Source organism: Nylanderia fulva, unplaced genomic scaffold (genome assembly GCF_048542155.1).
Source record: "Nylanderia fulva isolate GAGA-0341 unplaced genomic scaffold, ASM4854215v1 Scaffold13, whole genome shotgun sequence".
NCBI classification, from domain to species: Eukaryota; Metazoa; Arthropoda; class Insecta; order Hymenoptera; family Formicidae; genus Nylanderia; species Nylanderia fulva.
The window spans coordinates 5,035,344-5,063,296 of record NW_028189518.1 but is presented as its reverse complement, the minus strand read 5'-3'; the positions used below and the strand labels follow the sequence as shown (position 1 = coordinate 5,063,296).

Genomic DNA, 27,953 nt, shown 5'->3' with positions numbered 1-27,953 from the left:
ATTTCGTACATAGGCTGTGAAATAAGAAATCTTGCTTTAAAATATAATAAATTGCTCAATTTGAAGCATCTAAACATTTATTTCAATCCATCGCTCTATTGTATCACCGTTGTTCACTTTGTACCGTTGCAATGCCCGAATAAATGTGAATAAAAAAAATCTCTTCTATTGTGACCAAAAAGACACTTGCCAATCATTGTTCTCTTTTTGATCCTCGAGCGCGTGCAATCTGATAAATTTAATTGAATAAACCTGCGTGCGGCATGAGAGTAAATCCACGGTGAACGCAACGAGGATTGCGGGGGCTTGAAACGCGGATGGGTATCGAATTATCAAACGAATCTGCCCAGAACAACCCACTGACATCGTAACTCGTCGGACTGACCGTTTCGCATAAACAATGCTCTCTCCAAAAGCCTGCGGTATTCTCTTTCAATCTCGACAAAAACACGATGATTCGTTCACTGTGTCATGTAATCTTTATCTGTTATATATGATGACCTATATTTGAAGCTTTTGCATAAAATAATTTTGTAAAATGTAACAATAAAAAATATTTTATACTATACATATATATGACAAATATATATATGGTAAATTTGTTTAAAACTTTTTAATCTATTTAAAATTAAATTAAATTCTAAATTGTTTATACACATATTATAATTCACTGGACACACAGAGTTGTAATAATTTATGCATTTCACAATGTTCTGACAGTTTGTAAATTACGTTTTAAATATAAAACACGCATGACGCATCAAGTATTACGGACACATCAATAAGATTACAATTCGAAAGTTAATATTGACTTAGTTTATATGAACATTTTCGTTTACTTGACTCGAGAATCGGAAGTAAATATTAGTTTGGTTCCATCACTATCTCCCACCATCTCTCTTGTGGTGCGATAACGCCCGTATACATACCCATTCCACTAGCGTTATACAAATGACCAACAGTCCACCCCTTTACGCCTTCGCTCTGGTAACACGAGGTAAGCCCTTCCTGATAACTCTAGATTAATTGACAAAAAGCTACCGTCACAAATAAGGATGATGTACATTACCTGAAAGTTACCCTGCATCGTCATTATCGTTACCTCTATCACTTCCAATCGTTTTTCCGATTACATAAATTAGACAGAAGCATTATAAATTAACTTTTATACCGCACAAATATATATTTTTGAAAATAAATAAGGCAACGTCTCGAGACATTTTTGAAACTATTATACATGATATTGCACGTTGAAATGAATAATAATATTTCAGTATATTCTTAAATTACATAATTTCTTACGAAAATCTATATTCTTCCTTTACATATGCAACTTGCATATATTAAATAAATCAAATCCGGAGCCGGTGCCAACACATTTAAAAGTGAATGCATGGTATGAATCACGCCAAGAAATTTGCGGAACAATTTCGACTACTCTCTCTTACAAATATATTTCTGTTAGATACAGTAATACCTTCATGTCTGACTACAGCCATCCGTTTCTACTCGTCGCGAATTCTCGCAGGCGCCACCTCTACAAGCGTCTTTACAACCCCTATGCGAATAGTCACTTACTACTTTTTTATCCCAAGGGACTTTTTTCGTCCCAGATTTCGTAATATTATAAACTGTGCGCGTAAATGTGCCGTAAACTAAGATTACTCCCTGCCATCATCATCGTCATTTCTATAGCTAGAGACATTTTTCTTCCTAAAAACGCCAATAGACAAATCCTTTAAAAGGACAAAAATACTACCCATATGTAAGCCTTAGATTCGTTTTTTATTGATGATAAAAACGAATTTAATGTTTAGTTATGCTTGAATCGTATCACACTGATGATTGTACATTCACATAAAATAAGCGCCATTACGTTCTTATAATATAATTAAATGCTTTAAATGCGTTCGCAGTTTTTATGTGTGTCGTTTTGATATTTTATTCCAATTACGACTATATTATAATTTAATGATTAGCAGTTAAATTTGCAATAAATAAGGTTAGATATTTGCAAAAACGTATTGCGTCATTTCAAATAAAAATCTTTTTACACTATTAATTTAATAGATGAAAACGTATATTAAAGTATAGGTACTCTGTGCTTTTATGTTTAATATGGACAGTTAATTCTTTTACAGTATAACGTATTAAGTTCAAGATTTTTGTTGTTAAATGTATCTATAATAAAATTATTTATCTTGTCTATTTGATTTAAAATCTAAATCACTGTGGTAATAAATATTTAGGGGCACATACATATATAGAAAAAAATCAATATAATTTTTTATTACTTTTACATTTATCTAAGGGATAAGTGTGAGATAGGGAATAGCTGTCTCTAGAGACATTTTCGTAAATTTTCGTGTGGGAAGTCACAATTACTATAGAAGAGTAACATAACGTCCCACAAATTGCCTACGCACTAAATCTTCTTGGACTACTTCCTTCCAGATCCCACCTTTCTTACGAAGTTCCTAATTCGCGTGTTCGAGCGACCGACATTTTTATTTCTTGGAAGCATTATCTAGGTTTTCCCCTAGCATATTTCTTTCCGACGCGCTTTTCTGGGCTGCTTGCGTCTTTTAACGCGCTTGACATGTAGCATTTTAAAATTTATGCATGCACAAAACAAAAATAAATTTTTATTCGGCTAAAAAATAATTGCGTTCACGAAATTTGTGCATATATACACATATATATGTATGCATCTAGAAAAGTTAATTTTAATATATTGAATATTATAAAATCAATTTCAAATTAAAGACCGAATTTCGAAAAATTTGAAACTGGTCAAAATAAAAAAAACTAAACATTAAAAAACAAATTAACGTCAATATAGATATTTAATGACGAAGAACTTTTCAATGTAATAAACGGGATTGATAAAATTGTAATTGGCATTTTCTTGTAAATCGTGACTAATACATTCCATTTGTCTCACTTTAAATCATGTTACTTGCATATCTCGCCTCTATTGTCTTACGGACATTTAGGGCATTCCAGCGAGTATACTATACTAGTATTTCAACCATATCATAATGCGCACATCCAGATGAACGCAAGTGCGAGCAGTAAGCGGGACGACCTTCCCATGTTTCATCCAAAATGTACTTAGATAAACACATACGCAAACGGAGCACTCGGCGGAGAACAAATCTCCGCGGCGGAAAAAAAGGGAGAAAGACACGGGAAAACAAGAGAACTGCGTAACTCCGAAATTATCCAGTGACACGTTGACACAGTGGCGCACTGCCACGCAAGCCCTTCCATCCACATGCACCAACATCGCCACTCGAAGATCCGCCTACGATGTGGCGACTGGCAGCATGACCGCAGTTTACGAGCGTTGCGGCGAAAATATATGATCCTCGCGGTGGTCTAGCGCGACCGTAAACTTTCGTCCTCATTGTTTCGAGCAGGAAAACCAGAAAAGGCCGCGGCAACCCCGGTTCAAGGGTTGCGCAGCGCTTCCCTCTTCGTTCCTTCCCCGATATACGACGCGCGAGATTAACGACGAGATTATTTCATAGCTTCTCGCGGGCAGCCCGTTGCTGAAATGATGCTGGACCGCTCTGCGAGAATTCGGTGACAGTGTTCGGTTTCGGCGAAATTTATGATGTAGCGTGACAAAGACAAATTCCGGGGAAGAACAAAACTTTACTGAGGTTAAGGGATGACAGGGTCGAGGGAGAAAAATGAGTTAATTTAAGTACTTTACTTAAACATACATATATCATTCTAATAATAGATTATTTATTAACTAGCGCTAAATTAAAAAGAAAACACGATTTCAAATAATTGCAAATAATTAGATAGAGGAAATATATAAGAATAATTATATGGTCAGATCAATTGTAATTGAAAACATTTTTGCGTATATTATTTTTTCCTTTACAAACAAATTTTTTTATTTTTATATACCTAATCCTAGAAATGTAAAAATTATTATTTACCACTGTCTTCATTAATACAATTTTTTAAAATTATTTTTATTAAATGGAATATTATTAGCCAGAGAAAACATTCAATAAACGTATTAAATAATTGATCATGTAAAAAATTAAATTTATAAAATTTAATTCTTATAATTTTACTGGAATTGTTTATGCAAATAATTATATGTATAAAAATTGCTAAAATATGCGTATTCAAAAATGACTTAATTTTATGACACGTATTACAAAGTGACTTCAAAAGATGTTGCATGAACTGCATTTGCGTAACTGCACACGTGTACGTTATACATATACAGACACACGTATTTAGACACTTCAAACAGGCGTGGAGGTAATGGATGCACTCCGCATAGTGCTCGCTATCAGGTACCATTTCGGCAGAAGTGCTATAACGATGCTTAAAGCGGAAGTATACTCGACGTTCGGCGTGATATAAACTAAAGCGTGACTTTTCATTAGAAAAATGGACACAATATGCCTTAAATTTATCGTTCTCAAATAGAAGAGAGAGATTCTATTTAGAAAAACCAAAATTACAATAAAATTAAATTTTACGAATAAAAATCAACTAGTCGATTTATATATTTCTTAAATCGATATTTAATTTAGCGTTAGTTAATACAATTTATTTTTCTTCCTTATTCTTTACGCATAAGTAACTGCAAAAGGGTTAAAATAATCTGCAGAAGTGTGAAACCAACCAGATGGTAGCATATGGAAAGTTAATTTCGTCCAAGACGTAAGAAGACGACGATTTTCATATAAAAGTTTTGCGACTCTTTCGCAATAATCTCAGTCGGATTTTTCGAAATCTTCGGGTACTCAACGCGCCTGTAAGTCTGTTCCGCCTCCATTGCGGAGGCGTCGACGGCTCAAGACTGTTTCCAATTTGATGTCGCGGGCGAATATAATTTTTCTTGCCTTGCCGGCACGCCAGCAACTTCGGAAAACCGTTTACGAGCTTAAGCCGCCCCAGTTAGAGATAGAGTTCTTTTGCACAGACGGTAACTTCCGGTTGCCGTCGACTTTGCCTGAATTTGCTTCGCGCTCTACGTGACAAAAGAAAATTCTATAAAAACTTTAAGCAAACCACGAATAAATAGCAAATTCTATTTTCTATTTAATTTCATGCGAAGTTTAAGTTTTGTATTTTGAGAATAAGTTGATTGCAAATTTACGAGGAATAATAAGCTTTCGCCAAAGAGATATCAATTTAGATTCATCTCTAAACTCAGATTCTAAAAATTCATCTAAGATTATATCATTAAAGGTTAATACAATATTGACAATCTTGTATATAATACAATGTGTCATGTAAAAAGATATACAACGCCATCCAATTGGAAATACTTTTGAAGCAGTGACGTGTCGACATTGGAGAAAACTTTACGTTTTCATAGACGCCACTATTGAGCATCGAGTTTCTGACAATGAGAGAAGAAAGATGAAATTTTTGCGAATTGAATGGCAGGATTGTATGATGTCTGCGTTCACTAAATTCCGGCCTGTAATAAGTACCATGTGCTCCACATATGCGTTCTATTTTATTTTTTCTCTTGCTATCTGTGACAGTTTAACGCGGACATTGCCCCTTTTTAAAATATGATTCTACCTTTAGCTTCCAACATCATTCGGAATTATTTAAACTCCCTGCCATTTCGACATTTTTATATTTTATGATATATTTAAAAAATTTTAACATTTATTTAATGTATTTATATTTCACATATTAATATATTAAAAATGACGAATAAAGCAATGACAATCACGAATCTCACAATAATATTATAAAACAGAATATATCTCGTATTGGTATCTCTAAATGGCTTTAGCATTGTCAGTTTTATATGAGATATAATACTAATAAAAACTCATGGCAAATATTCCCGAGAACCATGGGTGACTGCGCGAGGGACGCGTGGAGAAGGATATGCGTGACCCCATTTGTCGAGATCACAATGCGTGAATCCACTTTTTTTCCGCGTATAGCGCTATCATCTTGAATTGGCTCCGCGTGAAAAATGTACAGAATTTTTTCGCTCTTCCGTATGCGGTTGAGAAAAGATATTCTTGAATTTTTGTAGACTAAATCCACATATATAAATAATATTTAAAAGTAGCTTAAAATTTTCGCCACACATGCCACAGCCACATTAATCAATTTTTATAAGAATTATTATAATACTTGATAGGCTATATTGTGAAATTGTCAAAATACATACATCTAATTTAATATCAATAATTTAATATTAATATCACAAATGTTTCAACATCAAGAGTTTTTAGTTCAATAAGTAATCATTGAATATAGATAAATATATAACTAATTTAATAATAATTATATTTGCTACAATATAATTCGCTATAAATCGATTAAAGAGGAACAACTCAAGAATTCTCTTAAGAATTTACCACAGTCAACTAGAGAAACGATCCGGAAGGAGGACTGAAACCCAAATTATCCTGCCAAGAACAATCTTGTACTCGTGCAAACGCGAAGTAATGTGGCGAAACTGGCGAATTTCGTCGGACGCGAGAAATTTCATTTCATCAAGCAGGAACACAGAGGTTGCCTGAATTACGCGGTGTTTATAATCCGTAACACAAGCCAGTGTGCAATGAGAGATATCGTGCGGGTGTACCAAGAGTATATGCATGCAAACACACATGCCAAACACGTGGTATTCCTCTCTAAGCAAGACGATTTCTCGGAAATGTTTCTCCTATTTGATTCATCAAGATGGATGATTTCGTGTTCTTGAGAGCTGCTTAATGTCCTTTTGAATTTTGCAGAGAAAATAAATTTCAACCGAAAATTCATTTCTTAATATAATACGCTATGCTTTCTTCTGTCATGTGCGTGTGTGCGTGCGTATTTTTACTCAATTTAAATATAAATCGGTAAATATATTAATAAAAGTAGGGACTTTACATAAGGTACCGCATTTCAAGAAGTGATGCATGAAGGATAAAATAAATGGACTTTAAAAAGATGGAAAAAGCTCTTGTATTCACTACCATGTCTGCCAAAATTTACCAACCCGAGATAGATAAGAAAAAAAAGTATACAGGGTGAGAGTGTGTAGGAAAGGGGATAAGATTGACGTGTCGCCTTAAAGTCATGAAGTAGAGACCCTGGATGACTCCAGGAAGATGTATGAGAAAGAAAGAGCTGCAAAGAAGACGTTCGACCTGCTAATAAAACTGCAGCCGATCTCTCAACTTTTCAGGTGCGACGTATAGGGAAAGAAACGGAAGTGGTAAAAGAAGGAACAAGGACTTCCAAGTAGAGGCAGAAAAACGAGGGGAAAAAGAGTAAAGAATCCTTCAAAGAAATTCCACTGCGGGTTTGCTCTTTTTTTGGCTCACGAGATTTGTGTGACATTTACGCACGTATGTATGGGCACATAACATATGTCTTATAAAAAGTACACATACATGCAATTTTTATCAGATCAGAAGAGTACGTTTCTAAGACTCGTATTTAACAATATTCTTTAATTTATATAAATTAACTACAAATAATAAAATATATTTTACTTTCATATTCAACAAAGGTTGTTGAATTCTTTTCTTAACACCGATTTAACACAAAAATCTAAAATTCATATCTGAAGTTAAGATATCAATAATCACGATTACAGATACGTGTAAAAAATCCAAAAATCTATAAAATAAATTTTTATTATTTAATTATTATGGTATAATATATTTAAACAATATAATAAATAGCTTAAGAAGCTTTTAAAAAAGACTGAAAATTATATTCTTTTTTTTACACAAAAATGTTTAAAACGTAATTTCGTAGATAAGTTATGACGATTCACTCAGCATAAAAGCACACAATAAAATATGTTTATATGTTTACGGTTAACTATATGACTTCTTACATTTCCCGTATTGTCCAGCGGGTCCTACCGAGCGCGCAATTCGCCCGCAAAAATATGCTTCGCAGTAAATCTCCGAATTACATCGCGCGCGATAAAATCAAGCGTATGACCCCCTATACGTAGAGCCTGTGTCCGTGAGCAGGTTTCGCGCATGGTCGCCAGGAAATTACGATAACGTTTGCCTGAGCATTAAAAATGAAGGAGGAAAGAACAGACGATATGGGCAAAAGAGGCAGGGAGGAAGAAAACGAGATAAAGGTGAGAAAAAAGACGACAACGTCAGGGTGCGATGAGAAAAGTGAAGCGGGTCGCGCGGAGCAACTTGAAAAATGCGACGAAGGGCGAGGGATAGCTTTCAGTAGCCTGGTACCCCTGACAGTACGTGCCGTTTCAAAAGAGAAGAAATCAGTCGTGCGCGCACAGTCGCGGTCCAAATTTCTATTAATCAGATCGGGTAACGCGATATCTCGATAGCTGTCTACGGCGAGTTGAAACGAGGTAAAAGGATTTTTCCTTTATTGGTAGCGAAGTTAAATCGTTTGATTGCGCCATAATTACGCTTTCCACGCGTTAATTGAACAATTTTCAACAACTCTTTATCAATCCCGAGAGAAAGACAAAGAGATAAAGAGAGAGAGAGAGAGAGGGATGCTATATAGCTTTTCCATTTGTCATTGTAACTTTTAATTACGTTTTGCTATTGATTTTTGAAGTAGTCTTTTATAACGTATAATTTGTTATATTCTTTATTAATCATGCGTTAAAATTGTAGATGACGACAAATTCTTATTAATTATTTCTTGCAGATTTTAAATCACAATTTTCGTCGATATTTGATTAAAATAGCGAAATATCAAACGAAAAAGATCTGAAATGCGTTATTAGCTTTGAAATGCCATAAAGTTCAGCTTTCGCGCATCTCACGATTGCAGAATGTCAAAATGGTTTCCCGACAATGAATCTGGAAACCCCTTTTCGACGCTTTTTGACGCATCAATTTTCGAAGTTATGTGCGAATCGAACTTCTGCGGAAACACGCCGGAATTTCGAATTGCGCGAGGCGACGCGACGGATAATGGTCGAAGAAAGTATTACATCTCGCCGGAGTCGTCGCTCTCCGACCTCAATTTTCTCTCATCCGCGGTTTCGGCGGTTTATTGAAAAAGCTCAGCGCGAGTACGGCGTCAAAGTTCACAATCCGCTCGGAGTGCAGCGTCTAACCGAAGCGACAAATCGAAAGCTGAATCCCACCTCCGTTCCGCTTGTGAAAATTCTTGACGCTCTCGTCTCTATCATTTCTAATATTAAGCAAAAACATATAGAATCTTAGCTCGTGATATTTTTACAATGCGGATTAAAATAATCCCGTCTAATTAGATAGAATTATTATATATGTAATCTTAATATTTATTATACTTTTTTAAATTTATTATAAAGAATTTTTTCTTTTTTTTAAATGATTATTAAGTGTAATTATATACGGACAACTATATAATATAATATTCTATTTAATTGTTGTTTGTCTTGTTATTAAAATTAACCAATACATTTTGGACTAACACTAACTTACATTCTAAACACAGAGAATATATTTATGCATATAGATATTTGCAATTATAATCAAAATGGTATATTATAATCTGTGTTTATGTTTTATGCGCTTTTATTATTATACATACATATATAGAATGTCTGCATATATATTTCGAATACTTAATTACTGTGACCAATAAATTAATAAACTATTTGTTTGTATATTTAGCAATATCTATTTGCATGTAATATGAGAAACAATAATACCGTTTGCATACTATTTAATGAAAAAATAGCATTTTATCTATATTTTTTCTAGTTGTAATTTGTTATGTTTTTATGAAATACGTTTGATTGCAATAGTGTATTTCGTGGATGATAAAATACATGTGATATCAAGCGGATCCAATTGGTGAACATAGGGGAGACTTCCACCGCTATCTCTCATTGATATATACAGTTGTACATATGCATATCACGCAAAGAGCTATTAACGACAATTGTTCTCTTAAAGTGAACTATGAATTTCAAGGCTATGATGCTCTGTGATCAAATTGAGGTGTGATAAACGCGTACGATCAATGCTTTCATATTTTTATATTATTAAAGTGCATACGTTTTATTATAAGTAACTAATTGTGTAAGTACAAAAAATAATACAATAATTACTAATTATTTATTTCAGCAATTATTAAAATCGATGAATTGGAAAATGAAAATTCGAATATACTAAAAGTGGAATTGTCAGAGCTCAATATAAATGATAAATAAAAACCCTCAAAAATATGGAGAGAATAACATTTTAAAGATAGAATGATAAATAAATATTCCAACGGATGTCACGACAGAAATGTAAATGTCGATCGTCGCCTTGGAAAAATATACGCGTAACATCAGCGCAGGATGCTGCATCGTGCAGCTTACGATGCAGAAACATAACCATAATATGTCAAATTAGTCGTAAAGCGAAACGCGTCGACGGGGTTTATTTGTGAGTCTTTGTAGTGTGTGAGTCCAGAAAGCGGAAGTCGCAAAACGAAAAAAGAGCTCTGCATGGCGCCGAGTTCAGCATGCTAGCGAAAGCTCTGTGACAAATTCACATGCAGAATAAATTATATCCGACTTTGTATATATACGCGAAGCCGTGTTATATTCAACAGTAACCTTCGCATTCATTCCGCCTTACGTGTCAAGCACTTTTTGACAAGCGCGAATATATTAGTAGCATGCTCTCCATAAATCAAAACTTTTAACCGTGTTAAAAATTAAAAAAATTTATTTGTGTAAAATCATCCTCTTTTAATAACTCGGTTAACTTACAATTGGTAAATTCTTCTAATATTAACGATCTGGGTTAAACATAAAGGGATCGTCAATTTAACATGTGTTAATTAAAATTTAAGAGAATTTTATACAAGAATGTTCGTCAAAGATCTACTTTTTCATCGGGCATTTTTCCAATGCGTCCATACATAATTACGCGTCATTAAACATAAATAATGATGCGGAGATCTCGGCAAATACTTGGTCGAAAAACACACTCTGTGGGCCTTGCGCCTGGAATGTCGCTTGCCGAGTCATTTTTCACGTTCGTACGAACCCCACGGCAGCGCGAATGCATAAAACGACAACAAGAAACGTATCGTGGCAACGTACACGTCCGACTCCAGGCCGATGGAAGAAGAAACCATGGCAAATGCTTTCCGGAAACCCATTGGCCCGTCAGCGGGCGCGTATCGGGACTGAAATTGTCGAAGAAACGAAAATAAAGACCGAACTCTCGCGCGCGATGTCGGGGGATGAAGGTATAGATAGATCGATCGAGGGATTTATTGCTCCGCGCGGGCTTTTTAGGACCTTCTTTAAGAAACATAGGGTAACTTGAAACAGATAGCGTTAATTACGATTATCAATAAGGACGATGTTCAAATAATGAACTACGATTAACCAAATTCAGTCATTTGCAAGTTCTTTTTTAGAATAATAATTATAGTCATAATTTTCAAGCTGTTATTTTTTATATAGTTTTTATTTGAATAAACATCTAGTTTCAGCAAATAAATATTATTTAGTTTTTTATTATTTTACGCATTGTTCCGTATGTCAACTTCAAATGAATCAACTTTAAATGATCAATTTCTCAAATTTTTTAAATGTTACAGATATTTATTTTTATTTCGTTATTATATTGTTTGCATTATTTACATGCAAACAACGTTCTCTCTGTAGTTTTATAAATAATTGAATCAGGGGTTTAATCATTTCTACGATTCCAACAGCGATACACAGTTCAATGGTACACGCGCTTGAAACACTACATATTCCATGAACAATACTCGGAAAATTATAGCACGATGTCAGCATAGACTACATAATATACGCTCGACAACCCATTCGTATGAATAGTAACGAAAAGCTATATCGTATTCTCTAATAAGTAATACGATTCTGATAAGTAATATAAGTAATACAATTCTGATAGTAAAATGAATTTTATTCTATATTTAATTTTATTCAATATTCAATTATTAATGGCCCATTTGACAGAAAAGAAAAACAAAAGGACAATTAATTTCAAGCTTTAAGGGTAAAAATAGTATCAAAATAAAAATATACTCGCATATTTTAAAATTTATTTTTGAAAAAATTTTACAAATATTCCTCAAAACGTTATCCAATTTAAAATATCAGTTTTAAAATACAAAAAATCCTTAAAATATAAAAAATGATTTTTCTTTTTTTTTGAAACAATAAAAACAATTTAAAAAATTTTATTTTATTCCCCATTTTATTAACCGATCGTAACAAGTTAGTATTTAACGACTGTCTCAATCTATCCCGCGACTATTCCTTATCGTTAACATTATGATTTGACCACAATACTAAAGTTTTCCCTAACTAAGCGTCCTTAAAATGTCCATCACACGTCCTTTCTAGCATACAGGATTCACGAGTCCCATCATCTATGTCAATCGAATTCGAGTCACGCACACAGACATCGATCTAACGTACCGTAATTAATCTATAAATAGCATGGAATGGTGGTGTCACAAGGGCGGAATGGGGATTCGAGCAAACTTGGTCGACGAGCCTGGGAAAGGGCTTGCCAAGCTGGCAAGCACTAGGCCGATACACGAATTGTAACCCGTTAACTCGACTGTACGACTGTGATTTAGAGGCATCTCGCATGAATGTGTCGCGCGTGGATACGGATCTGTTGCGACAAACGAATGTTTTCCTGTTTATGTGAAGTCGCGTTCCCGATGAATCGACTGCGGGACTTCACTCTTTTTCACTTAGCCACTTTTTCCTGCGCTGTATCGATGTCTAGTGCGCGCGATTCGTTCTAGTTTTATCGACACTTCGACAGGATTTCATGGCACGATTAACAGCCGTGACTCCGAATAGCCTCTCTCTTTTAAGTTTATTTGAATGCCTCGTCTTCGAAGAAAAGATAGATTTAAAGCAAATCAGCTTGCTTTTATCGATTAGAGAAATCTAGTATTTCGGAAAATGTAACTAGAGATATTGAAAAGTTCTTTTATACATTTCAAAGCAAAATATTCATTTTTATAGCTAAAGTATTATTATAAATACTGAAAAGTGGTAAACGATAAGGTACACAAATTAGTATTACTGTTTCATTTGTGTGTTTGAATAATTATGAGTTAATATCTGAGTTAATATTTTTTTAAAACCTGTTTTAGCAGCGATGACAAATTTGATGTTCAAAATATATATTTATACTTTAATGTTCTTAAGTTAACGCAAATATTTATGTTTCTATCTTTTGTTAATAAAATTTACTGCATAGTCCTTTTCATATAGAGTGTCCTGCTTGTCTTTGCTTATTGAACATTTGTTTTTATAAACCTAATTATTAATAAAATCTCTCCGCCCTTTATTCTTTCTCTCTCTCTCTCCCTTTTTAATATACATACATATTATATATATTTATTTTGATAATTTATTTTGATATTTAAATTTTGATTTCCATTTAATGAAAATTGACTACATAAATCACTCTGTTAAAACAACATTAGGTCATATCGCGGACTGTATCATCGATTTAAATCAATGCAAGCGCATCGATGCATATCGAGAAACATGCACGAGTTCTGACGCAAGTGTATAAAAAGTAGTCGCAAGCGGAAATCAAAGAGCCGAGCAAAAACTGCTCCGCGCAGAAATGAAAATTTAATATGACGGTATTTCGTTCAAGTGATTTTAATATCGTGCAAGTCAACGAATGGCTCTCCCTCTTTCTATATAGTCAGCATACTACGCTATGCATACGTGTGTACATACATTATATTTCTATCTGGCTTTGTTAATAAAGTCGGTAGCATTAGAGAGAGTCTTCAACTTATGCCTTTCGCCCACATATAACGGATACACGCAAAGACTAAAGCTGTTTGAGTATCCAGGAATGTATCCATAAGATTTGCTCCGCGAGATTGGCCTGAGATAAAATAACAGAAGGTGAGGAAGTGCAACAATGTTGCTTTACCTTGTTTAATTTAACGTGTAAATCTGAAATAATATTGCGACCGTGGTGCGCAGCGCGCCATTCATCTCATTGTTATCAGAAGGTATTATGATGTAATGCGCGAAATTCGTTTTCTGTAAGAGGACGGATGTTTTCACATTATTATAAACCATTTATGCATAATAGTTTCATACAAATAGGTATACATATCAATCTCGTTCCGGCACAGAATACATGGTAGTCTTTAAAAAAGATTTATTTCTAATTGTACACCATTGTCAGTGGAGAGAAAATTACATTGAATAAATCAACACTTGTTCGATTAATTAATCGATGAAGTGTATTAATCTTGATAGAATATTACTTTGAGCCCACCCTACTTTTTCTACAAACAAAAATGACAAAAAGATTTCCTCTGATGTCGACGGAGACGCTTTTGCGAGACACGTGTCGCCGGGGCTAGACATGTCCGAGTTTTCGACGGCCATTCGAGACGCTTCACGGTGACTTCTAATTAGCGCGGCTCATCCGTCAGGCAGAGCGCGACGGCCGAATTTCAAGCTGGCTCGTTGTCGGCGGTCGAGCCCGAGTAAGAAGGAGGTTAAACCGCAATCCGCTCAGAAGTGGCGGTGAATCATTCTATGAGCATAAATTAGCGCCCCGTCACAACGCCGGTTAATTAATTAAGGTAAATCGTCCTAAACGTAAGTAACTGCCGGCGCCCGGACTATTCCTCGCTTGCATCCCCTTTGCGCGACGATTCCACCGCGATCCTCTTTATGGCTAACCGCGTGATGCGTTTCCGGCACAGAGAGAGAGACCCGAGAGTTTTGTTTTCGGGATAGTCTCTACGTCGAGTGACTGCGTTTTGCGACAGACCGACCGCTCGATAGTCCCTGCCGGGAACAACAGTTACCAAACTTTTGCGAGTCATCTGTCCTTTTTGAGATCATATGTCTCTCGCAAAGCTGCACAATTTTCAAACAAAATACAGAAAGTCGCATTCTTCTCGTATTTTTTTACAAAAGAATATTTACTTTAATTTTATCGTATATTATATCATTGATAATACGAATATATTTTATTTCTCTCGTTAATCTTGTTTATTATCAATCACAGCGCATTATTATTTTCTGAAAGCGAGCAAGATGACGTAAACACAGAAGGAAATAAGAAAAAGAACAATACTTTTATTCGAATTAATGTTGCATTCAATTTTCTGTATATTTGCTCTCTCTCTCTGCGAGCAAGACAAATCGAGTTGCAGCTCGCTCTATTGATAGACACGCGGTTCGTTTCCGCCAGAATACAGTGGAGGATAGTTTGTTTTCGGTTCTCCCTTTCGGCGATACGATAGCTAGCATTGTCTCGGGGAAAATCGAGCAGTAGTGAATCGAATTTTCCGCCGCACTGTTACGGTAAATGTAAAACAGCTTCTCCCCTTTGAAGAGGCTGCTGTTCTATTATTTCTGGCAACTCTATATTCGCGCGATTATCTAATAGACTGTATCGTTTATAAATTACTTCAAGCTTCATAGAAGCTATAGTTTCATAGAAATTGAATCGGTAAATATATCAGAAGTATATAAGTGTTTAATACGGGTACGAAAAGATAAAGAAGGCAAATTTAATATATATTTGAATTTTTCATAAAAATATGGTTGTTTGTTGAATAAAATATATTAAACAAGTCGAAAAAATGACATTTTATTTAACAATAAGATCATTTTAAAGCGAATAAATTTGTTTCAAGTTTAGAGCATTAATTTCGTTTAGCAAATATCAGTTAAATATTATCTTGGTTTGATGTCCTCCCCCGCGTGAAAATCAACACGGGACCTGAATGTTTAGACCGCTAAAACCAGATGTTTAGTTTGCAGGGAACTTCAAATGTGGCACTCGGTTCAAGAAACCAATTAATGCGCCGCTCGTGTTCCCCTAGAGGTAAGTAAACTTCGCACAAGTACTTGACCAAGACTAAGACTATCTACCATGTTTCAGCACAATACCTCACATCTGAGGATTTCAATGTGGCTTTAAAAAATCTTCTTTAACATTCTAAATAAGATTTATAATACGAGAATGAAAAATATATTGTAGTAGAATAGAAAAAAGTGCTCCCGCGCGTGAATGATTTCTCACAGGCAAAATTAAATTTTTATTTTGACACGCGTGTAAAATTGTGTTACATAATAAACAATATATATATCAAAGAATTTCATTTATAACATATAATATTTCATTTATAATATTATAAAGTATTTAATTTATAACGTATTATATTACCTGAAAACTAATTTATTCAAGCTTTAATATACGGACAATATTTGATATTCAAGAGGATCAAGCTGAGCGCGGCATATAAAAGCGTAAGCTATCACCCATGTTTCCTTTGACACAATTTTACGTAGTCGCATACATTTAGAAATGTTGGAATTTCACGAATGTGCGAACACATGTGCATGCATGCTTTTATAGTAACATATGGTCGTCATAAAGCCAATGCTCCATAAAAACACGTTACAAAAAAAAGGCGTTGGCGTCGCAAATCCCAATATTTTATTTTTTTGCGCATCGTTATTTTTAATGCAAAATTAACGTTGCATCACTTAAAACAAATTTGTTGCAAAGAATTAAAATTTCTTATATCACAAGTCATTATAAGATTATATAGATTAAAAAAGTTTTTTTCCAGCCAAATCAATTTTTATGAAATTTTAGTTTAATCTTTAATCATATAGCATTCTTGCACATATATAGAATTAATACTATATATTTTATAGCTACTATTATGTTGTGTTATAATTTAATATTTGATACACATACATTTATTTACACGTGTATATACGCATAATATATGTTTGAAGGTGCACACAATAAATATACTTGCAATACAAAAAATATTTGAATGATATGCGAATTTTTTCGCGTTCTGCAAAATTGCTATATTTTATTTTTAAAAAGAACTGCGGAATTCACTTTTCTCCTTACATTCGAGTAAAATGTCAAAGCGAGAAATACAATGATAAAGATTTGAGTGAAAATAGACTGGGAAATATGCACCTAGAAAGGAACACACGGAGCCGAGATACGAAGTGCCAGCCAGCGTTACTTGCGAATTTAATTCTAGCTTTACATATCCTGAGCGTACTGTAGACAATTACGAGATAATTGTTAATACGACTTGCAATTTGCACTACGGCCGGTGCCGCGCCTCGTTTAAACTCTCGTGTGCTTAATTAGTTCCTATTTTGCTTGTGAAGCGTTACGGGTTGCATATCTCGACGCATAGAGCTGCATTCGCGTTCGAGTGCGTCTGAGGACATCCTCTAATACTACCCTCGCGTTTTATAAGGGTCGTTTCTCTCAATTTATATTTCCAGTCACGCCCTTTCGACGTTAAAATGGAAGAGAGCGGGTGAACTTATATATTTTTATAATCTATAACAAATCTAAAACGAGATCAAAGAAAAAGTTTGAAATAAAAAAATAAATATATATTGTGAAATTTATTATCGCATATATAAAGATGTAAAAATGCAATCATATAAAATGAAATACTTAAATGGAAATATTACAAGATATTAAAATTGAAAAAAAGGATAAAAGATCACGCGCTTGGGTTAAAAAATATGCAGGATTAACACAATGATAAATCTAAGAATGAAAATATTTTGAGAGAAAAAAGTTAAAACTGTAAATTATAAATCAATATATTGGCTTTATTATGATTTTACGATGACCGAATTTGCGGCGCATTTCTATTAGTAGTTCTGTCGGATCTAGTAGTCTATTTTTAATAGGGACCAGCTCTCGAATTGTCTTAGAAGCTCTAAATGTATTTATGCGATGGTTAACCTTTTATATACATGTATGGTATGTATGTGTAGAATTTATCGTCAAATTGCTTTTAATATATTATAACACAAATCTCGTATAAAATAAAATTATATAAAAGTCATATAATTACTAAAATATTTGCATAAAAAAAATTACAATTATAAGCATTGCAATTATTAATTCAGCAATTAATTGCAAATATATAACAAATTAGTAATAATTATATCTCAGTTTTAGGTGTATGTAATTAAGTGTATACGTGTGTATTCTATGGATAAAATATAATATTATTACCACTTCATCACACATTATTAGATAACGTTTTAGGTAGAATAATGTACGTGTTTTTCATAAAAGTGAATTCAATGTGATACTCTGTATTCATTATGTAACATCAAGTGTTATTGCTTATTTCGTTCCGTCGTAGTGACTTTCTCATTATAAAGTTGAAGTACGGCAAGCGTCACGAACGACATTAAACTAATCTTTAAAAGATGGAGATGACAGCGCCCAAGGCGGGCAGCAAAGATTTGTGGGAAAAGTTTTGCAAAATTGAGACCACGCGAGGCTTGATGAGCACCGTGATTTATGCTCTTCATTTCTCAGGTGAGACCGCGAGACCTTATATTAAAGAACGACTGCAGAAAAGTTTCACTTCTACGTCTGCATCAGCGACGTAGAAATCATATTGTCATTATGCTCGATATTGTTGACGATGGTACGTGATAGTATGGTTTGTGAGTTATTTTCTCACGAACAATATCAGATTTTTTTTCTGATAGATCGACAAAAAATAGTATCCATAACGTTTGCTAAAATTTATTATCAAAAATTCTACCATAAGCTTCTTGAAGCAAATAAAAGTTACGTATTATTTAGTATATTATAATTCTATTTATAACAAAATATATAAGTTTCAGAAATAAGTTAGAATTTTTTTATCTAATAAGAATCATAACATCAAAAATAAACTATCGAATAAATATATTTAATATATACATATTAAATATATTTATAAAAATATTTGATGAAAAAATTAGCATTTGTTACGCCTATTAAAAAATTAATTTAGGGATACTCCGAATTCCTAATAATCTTAGGAATACATGTATAATATTTGGAAAACTATATATTTTTTTTTTTTAATAATCAATCACTGCATGAATATGCAATTGATATGACAAGGAGAGTTTGCGTTAATCATATCGCTGAAATATCGAAAACGAAAGACGATAAAATATCGCGCAGTCATAAAAAGATTCATCGATACTAACCGGTGAAAATAGTGCCGGGCAGCGCAGCACAGATAGTCAAGTACACCAGCAATATTCCTCGAGCTTGACACACCTTCTGGCAGTAGTCCAGCTTTTTCCCGCTCGGTAGGCCACCACCGATTCTTCTTGGCCTCTTCATCGTGCCGCATAGTTTTCGTTCCGACCACGTAAACCGCGCGGGTTACACTTGGATTAGAGCGCGAGAAGTTTAATAATGCTTAACACGCGTGCTTTCTCTGTTCCTTCCTTTCTTCCTTCCTTCCTTCCTTCCTTCCTTCCTTTCTTATTCCTTCCTTCCGCCTGACTTTCGATTCTCGCACACGTGACGCAAGATTTCGTAACAATTTTAACGCGCGTGCCGCAGATGCGAATTGCATTCATTAATAGGATGCGATTGTATCAGGCATGGCGAATAGTTGCATTGTACACATGATGAGTTTACGAACGATGCACGCAACGTGATCTTTTTTTTTTGCTCATAAGAGTTTGTTATTGAAGCACTTTTATTTCGTTTTATACGGAAAAATTATGCTCGTAGATGAATCCACTGAACTCTTTTGGCACAATTAAAATTATATCACAAAAACTAATTCTCTCACTTAGTAAAAATATAAATCTAGTTATATATTAACAAAATTTTTTCTCGACAAAGAAGACATTTATTTCATATGCAAGTCACTTTGTTCCATATGTAATTATGTTTAGATTATACAAAAATGTATTGTATATATAATTTTTAATAAATTCTTCTCTATTTTTCCATTATGTTGCAGTCGCAGGATATCTAAGGATGAAAAATTCTTTGATAAAATATTTAATATAAATAAATATGTAATTTGTCTGATATTCAAATTTAAATTGGATATTTTGGGGGGAGGGGTCTCCACGCAATTTAAAGTTTGCAATTAAGATCCGTCAAATTTTTATAATAAAAGATATCTGTATGAAACAAAAAGAAGAAAATAAAAGTAATCTAACTTAAATTAATATTATATGTATTTCGAGTATTATATATATTTTGTTTCAGCTATAAATAAACACTTAAACCTACAATTTCTAATTAGAAATATTATTTTTATCTGCGTCAGAAAAAATATATCAATATTTCCATAGATACGTGCTGATGTATATGCACGTACTGATTTAATTATGACAATCTTACAATTGTAGAAATCAATAATCGGTCAAAAGAGTTCGTAGCGCATTTAAAATGTAATATAAATCGAGATTGAATTCTGAATGCATCTTTTGTGTCATGGCAGAGAATTGGAATTTATCGTCGGTGTGACGCGATGTGTGGAACGTGGCATAAGTAGCGGTACACTTTTCATGATAACTAATTAACGAACTTCCGTCTCGTGATAGTACCTCGAACCGCATCATTAATGCTAAATTTAACGCGCTGTCACTCATCCAACATAGTAAGATCTGGCAGCATGATAAATGGCATACATTTATGCGATTTCAGCATGCCCCTGGCATTTGATACTAACAATAAGATTCGGATTTGCGATGTATTATACCCCTGCTCGCTCATACGAATGCATTACGTTTGTTATAAATTTTGGCAGTTAATTTTCGTGATTATTCGCGTTCCGCACAATAAAATGGATCAGCACGGAGTTAAATGACGGTGAAATGGCCATCTTAATTTCTATGTCATACCATTATTACGAATGGATAACAGTGTAATTTACACGGCGCATGCAAAAACAATTTTGCAATTATTTCGTTTATATAATTACGTAGATAACAAAGACTGTACCAGCTATATAATTCTTTAAAAAATGTTAAATTATTCTTCAAAGAAATTGTGTGACATTAATAACTATTTAAAACAGAATTTTATTCGCCACGAGAAAATCTACGATTTTAAATAACTAAATTAATTTATGATATAAATAAAACTGGTTGAAACGGAGAGAGACCGACTTTTGTTTCATTAAAAATATCCTCACACGTTTACATAATTTTTAATAAGAAAGGCATGTTTTCAATTTGTGAGAGAAATTACCTAAATTTAATTGAATCAACTTAATAATACCGGTTGCATCTGTTTCCAGTAAAAATCATATCATTTTTACTGCGTGATATTGATATGTTTTGTGTGTTTTCTGATGCAAACTATATTGCTAAAAAAATGTTGCTTTATTATGGACTTTCAACGTGACGGTTAAATAATTAATTATGCAATAAAGATATCTAATGCATTATGCTTCAGAGATAAATTGTGCACTTGTGAGTACCAAACAAAGATACGTATTGTAATATATGCTCATTGTCAGATATTTTTTATAAAATGATTATAACTTTGCGATGTACGTAATATTTCCATAATAATATCAAATTTAAAACAGAATCAATTGTCAATCATCTGTAATCCTAACATAATAATAAATTGCTATATATTAAATTTTGTTCGATTTTAATTAAAATGTGTAGCTATTTCTGTATTCAGTAACAACGTTACTGAATTTTATCCGCATGTAGGTTAATTGGGGGCGGATGGATCGTGGAAGCAGCGCGTTTCACCTCTAACTATGCTTCAAAACAACCTCGTTAATTTCCATCTAAAAGTCTCGATTTTCCGCTAATGAACACATTTCTGGTCAAAGACTTATTGATCCCTGGCATACAAAAAGCAACACAGTTACGCTATATAAAAGCAAATTGATCCTGTTCGAATTAAACCACAGTTAAATATAATATAATGACGAAGTTTTCTATTAATTAATGTGTCAAATGGTTTTATAACGGCATGCCGTCGTTATCATCATCATTAGGCGTCTTCGAGACGTCTTTATATATCGAAGGGTTCGAAAAATCATTTGCCACACCATGGAAAGAAATATATTTTGTTTGTAATTCAAGTTAAAATAAACATGTAGAATAGCAATGGAAAAATGCATTGCGATAGAATTTACTTTGCACTATGAAACGTGATTCTCACATCTCCGATTCGAACAAACTTAGATAAGAAATTCACGAATTTTTTCAACAAAATTTTTATTTTAGGTTTTTATAACAAAACATTGAGAGAAAAAGAAAAATTTTACTCTTTCAAAATTATTCATAAATGACATATTCAACAAATGAAAAGAAATTTGGACATAAAATAATATAAATTTTAATTGAAAAAATATATAATAGTCAGTTCAACAAAAAAATCTAAAATTTGATTTAAATTTATGGTTTTGATAAAATAACAGTCACTTTTTTATCAATAAAAATGTAGAATGTTATTCTGCGAGTTGCGAGTTGCAATATCTAAAGTGTAACATTTAATTTTTACTGTTTCGATCGAAAATTCGGGGACACGCGGCCACAAAAAGCATACAGTTTGAAAATATCACGACGTAATTTCATGAGAAATGTGTCGAACTCCGTATAAAATGGCAAACCCAATTTATGAGAAATCTACATAGTAGAATTGAATTATTGTTGCTGATTACGAATGCACTGTATTATTCTTTTCATCACATTATTAAAATAAATTTTATTTGTATAACGTCAGTCAATTTATAAAATAATGCACAATTATAAGATGATTTTTGATAAATAAAATACGCATATAATATTATATATATATATATATATATATATATATATATATATATATATAATATATATGTTAGCAATCGTGATAAAATATAAAATTCCTCAGGGGCTCGCAGTAGTGAGTATGGGTTTAACAAACTCGATGTATCCGAACGCCTGAGGGTTTTTTAACCATATCACCTAAATCTCCAAAGAATTTAAATAAAAAAACATAATATACATATCGCGAACAATGCTCAATATTTAAACAAGTATTAAAATTATCGAATGTCACATTAATTTCTTTAATTAATCTTACTATTGAGTAATTTAATAAAGCTTTATCCATAATTTTAACTATTAATTTATTTGCAATTGTTTATCTAACAATTAAGTATAGATATAAACTAAAAATTGAACTTGACATTGTGAACATTTCATTTTTGGCTCTCAAAAAATATACATTGAGAAAAAAGTTGTTAACTTAACTAAATATTTAAGTCAAATACGTTATGTTAGATTTAATATGTTGTACTTAATGTAAATACTTCTATATGTTCAATTAACAGAATTACCCGTGTAATTAATTGAATAATTTACAATTAGTTAACAACTTTTCTTTTCAGTGTGTTAATAAAAATTTATAAAACTAATATTAGGGCATATGTAATAAATACGTTCTAAAAATAAAATTAATGTATAGAAATTGATAAAAGAATATTCTTTTTTTATAGTTTGTACTATATATATATATTTATATATATCTCTTATTTTATCTAGAAATATTGTTGTAAATAATATATTTACTCTTGTAGTAAAATTGTGTGTCCAAAAAAAGCATAACAAATAAAATTCATAAACTACTGCAAATTTTACATATCCGCATATAACTTGTAAATTTACGTCGCAAATTAGTGAAACGGTTACAATATCGAGCTATTCGTAAAAATAATGTTTCATTGCAAACACATGCATAACTACAATATCTAATCTTATTCTAGCATCTCGCACTGTAACAAAATCTATAAATTCCATATATTTACAAAGTTTCATATACATATATATCTATAGTTTTATAAAATCATCAGAATGTTTCAAATTGAGACATTTTTCACAAATGTATAATAGTATATATCAAATATCAGCTAGAACTATAATAAATAACTTTTTTTAATCAGCTTTTATATGCTATCTCCTAGAGCTTATTTTTACTCCTAAAATCATGTCTAGAAAACCGATGTTTGTCCTTAGTGTGTGTGTGTGTGTGTGTGTGTGTGTATGTGTGTGTGTGTTGGATATAGAGATGGCGCCGGGTCAATTTTAAGATGCACCGCGATGCAGACACAAAGGATAGATGCCGACTTCGCGGACAATGGCAATGCTGATGCAAGACAGCGGGCGCAAATTATCCCTGGGAGGTATTATTAATTAATGCCCTTGTTAAGCTACGGAGCTTGATGGGGAATGAGCGAAGGAGCGAGATGCGGGTTGGAGATAGCGAGCGAGTGTGTTGCACAGGTGCAGAGGGTGGGACATAAAACTGAGAACACGTAAAACGTCTGTGTGCAGGGTACGTATCTACGTATGCGCACACAATAACATGGCGTGAATGTACGACATGCAGCGTACGAACACGCTGGGAATAACGAAATTTTCAGGACGAGACAAATTAAAATTCAAATACTTATATGACATCATCAAGCGAGAGAAGTCTCACGTAAATAAAAAAAAAGAGGAAAAATAACATTGAGTAATTTTCCTGAAAATGTAACGTAAATAAACAAAAATAAGTTTTCTCAAGAACTAGGAATGAATTTTGAGTTAGAAGAAAATAAAGATATATAAAATGTGACGCGTGTAGTAGAACGTAGTAGAACCGTCGTAGTAGAAATGGAACGATATATCATGTAAAAATAAATCGAAAGTGGAAAATAAATCTTTCTCAAAGTCTCTCGCGCGAGATTTAGTTTTCAAGTCGCAAAAAAGGTTTAATTATACGAAAACTGAAAAATCAATAATATCTCCCGTATCTTTTCAAACTTGGATTACGTTAAATATTTTACAATTTTTTTTCCAAATAAAAAATATTACTTGTGTTCAACAATTTATTTAATCTTATCTTAAAAGCAAATAAATCTTCTTTCGAGCTTCTAAGTTTCATAAGATCATTCAACAACGACTGAAACTGCGCGATTTCGTGACCTTTACATCTACATATGTTATTTTTATACCGAATTCGTTCCCAAGAACACTTATACACGACACCAACAACGTTCCTCTCTTTTCTCTTTCTTCGTCGCGGTTCCACATACGTAATTACCAAAGTTAATTAAAATTTTAGAGATAAGAGAGAAAACGAAAGAGGCAACGATGCCGTAATCGTAGAGAGAGATGGGATTGTCGACATATTTAAGAATGTATTAGTTCCAGAAGAATGAAGCTTAAAGCGACGCACATTAAAACGCGTCGTGGGTCGTCTCTGCTGGCGAATGTGATGACGAAAAAGGGTCCGGCAATTTGCGGGCGGTTTTAGTGGAGTAATTTTAGCAACGACGGTTCAGGTGACGTCTCCGCGAAAGGACGAAACTTTTTCGACATCCGTTTGCCTTTTTATTCTTCGCGGTGTCAGGGAATGGCGCGGCTTTGTGGTTCGAAAGGTCGATGTTGTCGACAGTATTGGTTTGCCTATTTCACTTTATAGTATCGAAATTTCCGCCGAATGTCAGGCTTTAGGTTTGCACATTTTTTTTCTAGAAGCGTTTTGAGTTTATATTTAGCTAGGTAGACTGTAACACGCTTTTGCAAATTTAACGATTCTATTCGAATACATTGACATTGACATTCCTGCTCACATGTAAAATAAAATAATATGCGAAATAAGATAAAAAAGGCTACTCAGTTTTTTTTTTAATATGACGATACTCTATATTTAGCAAAAAACAAGCCAATATACGTCTATAAATCGAAGAGTCCGAGATAGAAAACAAGAAACTTAAATAATTTGAAAAAACTATATTAATAGATATGCAATTTAAATTTTTATTGTCTTTAAGTCTGATATATTTTAGTATTCTTTTTAAAATATGGTCCCCTTTAATCTATTTTATACTAATCATTTAATCTATTTTATAATACTGCATTTGCTAACATATTTTAAATTTGTTCAGATATTTATCAAAAAATAGTTTAGCGATACTTTAGTATCATATTTGACATATACCTGTCTAATAATTTTATAATAACACTATTTCTAAAATAAACAATGTGTCTCTTGTCACCACTCTCGGACTCTCATCAAGCTATCGCGTTTTCCACCAACCCCTCTCGAGTTCTCGTGCAATTGGTTTTTCGTGTTCCAAGCACTTCGCTGTCCTCGAAATCCTAATTTCTCGTTTTTCACTCCCTCGCTCCGCCACACCACCGTTACCTCGGTAGTAGAGCGAGCGTTTCTCCGATAGTGCAATGCCCACGGAATCTCGCTATTGCGTTCCGCTTGATTTCCAGGTTTGTGACGAAAAGTACGGAAAATGGTAGAGAATTGTGGAATCTGTGTAAACAGGTCGGAGCTGTGCGTACTGTGACAACTTTTATTTGCTTTTGGTATATTCTGGTCCGGCTCCATCCTCTTTTCTGTGTATTTAGAATGAGTCGTATGTCATTCTATTTTGGATTTAATTACCGTCATAGAAATACCTTTCTCTGAATTTCCATCCATTATTATTTTTTTTTTTTTATTTTGTACTGTAATTATTATTAAGTTTGAATATTTTAGTTACATTAATTTAATCTAAATTTTTATATTAATAATAATTTTTTTATATGTATAAATAATTTTTAAAACATTTATGTCAAATTTTCTAAAACGGAGATTATGCTGTTAATAAAAAATTAAATTGTAAAATAAATCTTTTTTTCATATTTACTAAATTATAAAATTAAATCATAATTATGAATAACTTTTAACATTTTATATCATTATATTTTTATAACTTTGAAAATTTGTTTAAGATGAAATACATATCTATTAAACATCAATTAAATTACAGCTGCATATTATTCTAATTCACTAATTCACTCATAATTTTATCAAAGATTCATCAATGTAATAATGATAGAAAAATCAATAAGTTTACTTTTCTCAAATATTTAAATTAAGCTAAACTCGTACTAAATTAACACACATTTCCACGCATTATCACTAAGATGTCTTTCATCCACGTAACACCGAAGAACGATCGAGATAGATCGGAGCCGGCACATGTGATACTCAGAGCAGCATGCGAGACGCACTAAATCTCCTCAAGCTCCGTCTACAGTGTGGTACGCGGTCTCTCTAACAATAAACTTAGGTAAGCTGACGAATACGACGACGACGACGTATAACGTGCACACACGCGTGTCGGCCGCACGCGTGACAAAACAGTCGCACGCACTGTGAGTGCGTGAGGCAAACTAGCCGCGCGTGGTGCGATGCACGGAGCACTAGAGACGATCCACTCGAGACGATATGTCGGTGTGCGTAGCCCACAATGATGACCGGTGTGAATTGTCGTCTCGTAGAGGAGGACGTGTGTAACACGTGTGAGTGAGGGAAAACGGTGCGGGTGGAAGGCCAATTGCCTTTCTCGTTGTAGGGTACAATATTATAGTAGTGTGCGAGTACTTGTCTCTCATGAATTTCGAACACATACGAAGATACGTCGAATGTGCATAGAACTCGATAATCTGTGTGCGAGAAGCCCGCATTGTAGGCACCACGGCGCCGAAATGTGATATAGCAAATCGTGTTAATATATTGTAAAGGGAATACTAGAGGTAAAGGGTCAAGTTATATGTATATGCGATACGCGCTATGGATTAACAGGATTATTATGCACATATTACATTCATTATATTTCCGAAAATGACTATGTTTTCCAAAATGTTTACGTGAAATTGGATGAAAACATACTAATTAATCGGGAAGTTAAAGTAGAATAAATTTTATAAATAAATCCTGACACAGAAAAACATTGAAATTGTTTTCAACGCATTTATTCGCGTGTTCAAAGAACAGCATTTTTTAGATGTATTGCAAAAAAGAAATTTTGCGTTTTTCAATTTAGAGAAAAAAGTCTAGATTTTTATACCGTTCAAAGTGTGTAAATGTTATACATTTTATAATTTATTGTTAGATTTGAAAACGCGAATGCAATTCTAATTAGTTACACATACTTGGTTGTATCATTATCATAAACATAATAGAAAAACATGTGTACCTAGTATATGGTAGATGTTGTTTAATTAAGCTCCTATTACATTATCTCAAATTATGTGTTTGTGCATTATTAACCATACAAATATTTTCTCGTTTGATCCGCGATGTTCGTATCCCTTGCACGCTCGCGATTCGCGAAATGTCAAATATTTTCTCTAAAATTTAAATTATAGA

The 27,953-nt window shown here is 33.2% G+C and overlaps 1 protein-coding gene across 2 annotated transcripts in view; it reads right to left on the bottom strand.

Annotated features, from left to right (window-relative positions):
• The window catches only part of LOC114932521 (zwei Ig domain protein zig-8), a 101,395-nt gene extending 74,305 nt beyond the window's left edge, over nucleotides 1-27,090 (bottom strand). The window contains exons 1-3 of one of the 2 annotated variants that reach the window (XM_085479836.1): nucleotides 26,656-27,090; nucleotides 19,230-19,769; nucleotides 18,986-19,158 (exon numbers count right to left, since the gene is read on the bottom strand). In XM_085479836.1, coding sequence (XP_085335962.1) covers nucleotides 18,986-19,158; nucleotides 19,230-19,366 — 310 coding nt within the window. In that variant the 5' untranslated portion in view covers nucleotides 19,367-19,769; nucleotides 26,656-27,090. Of the gene's footprint in view, nucleotides 1-18,985; nucleotides 19,196-19,229; nucleotides 19,770-26,655 lie in introns of those variants that run through there. The other variant, XM_085479837.1, reaches the window with a different exon arrangement.
• Between the last annotated feature and the right edge of the window lie 863 nt (nucleotides 27,091-27,953).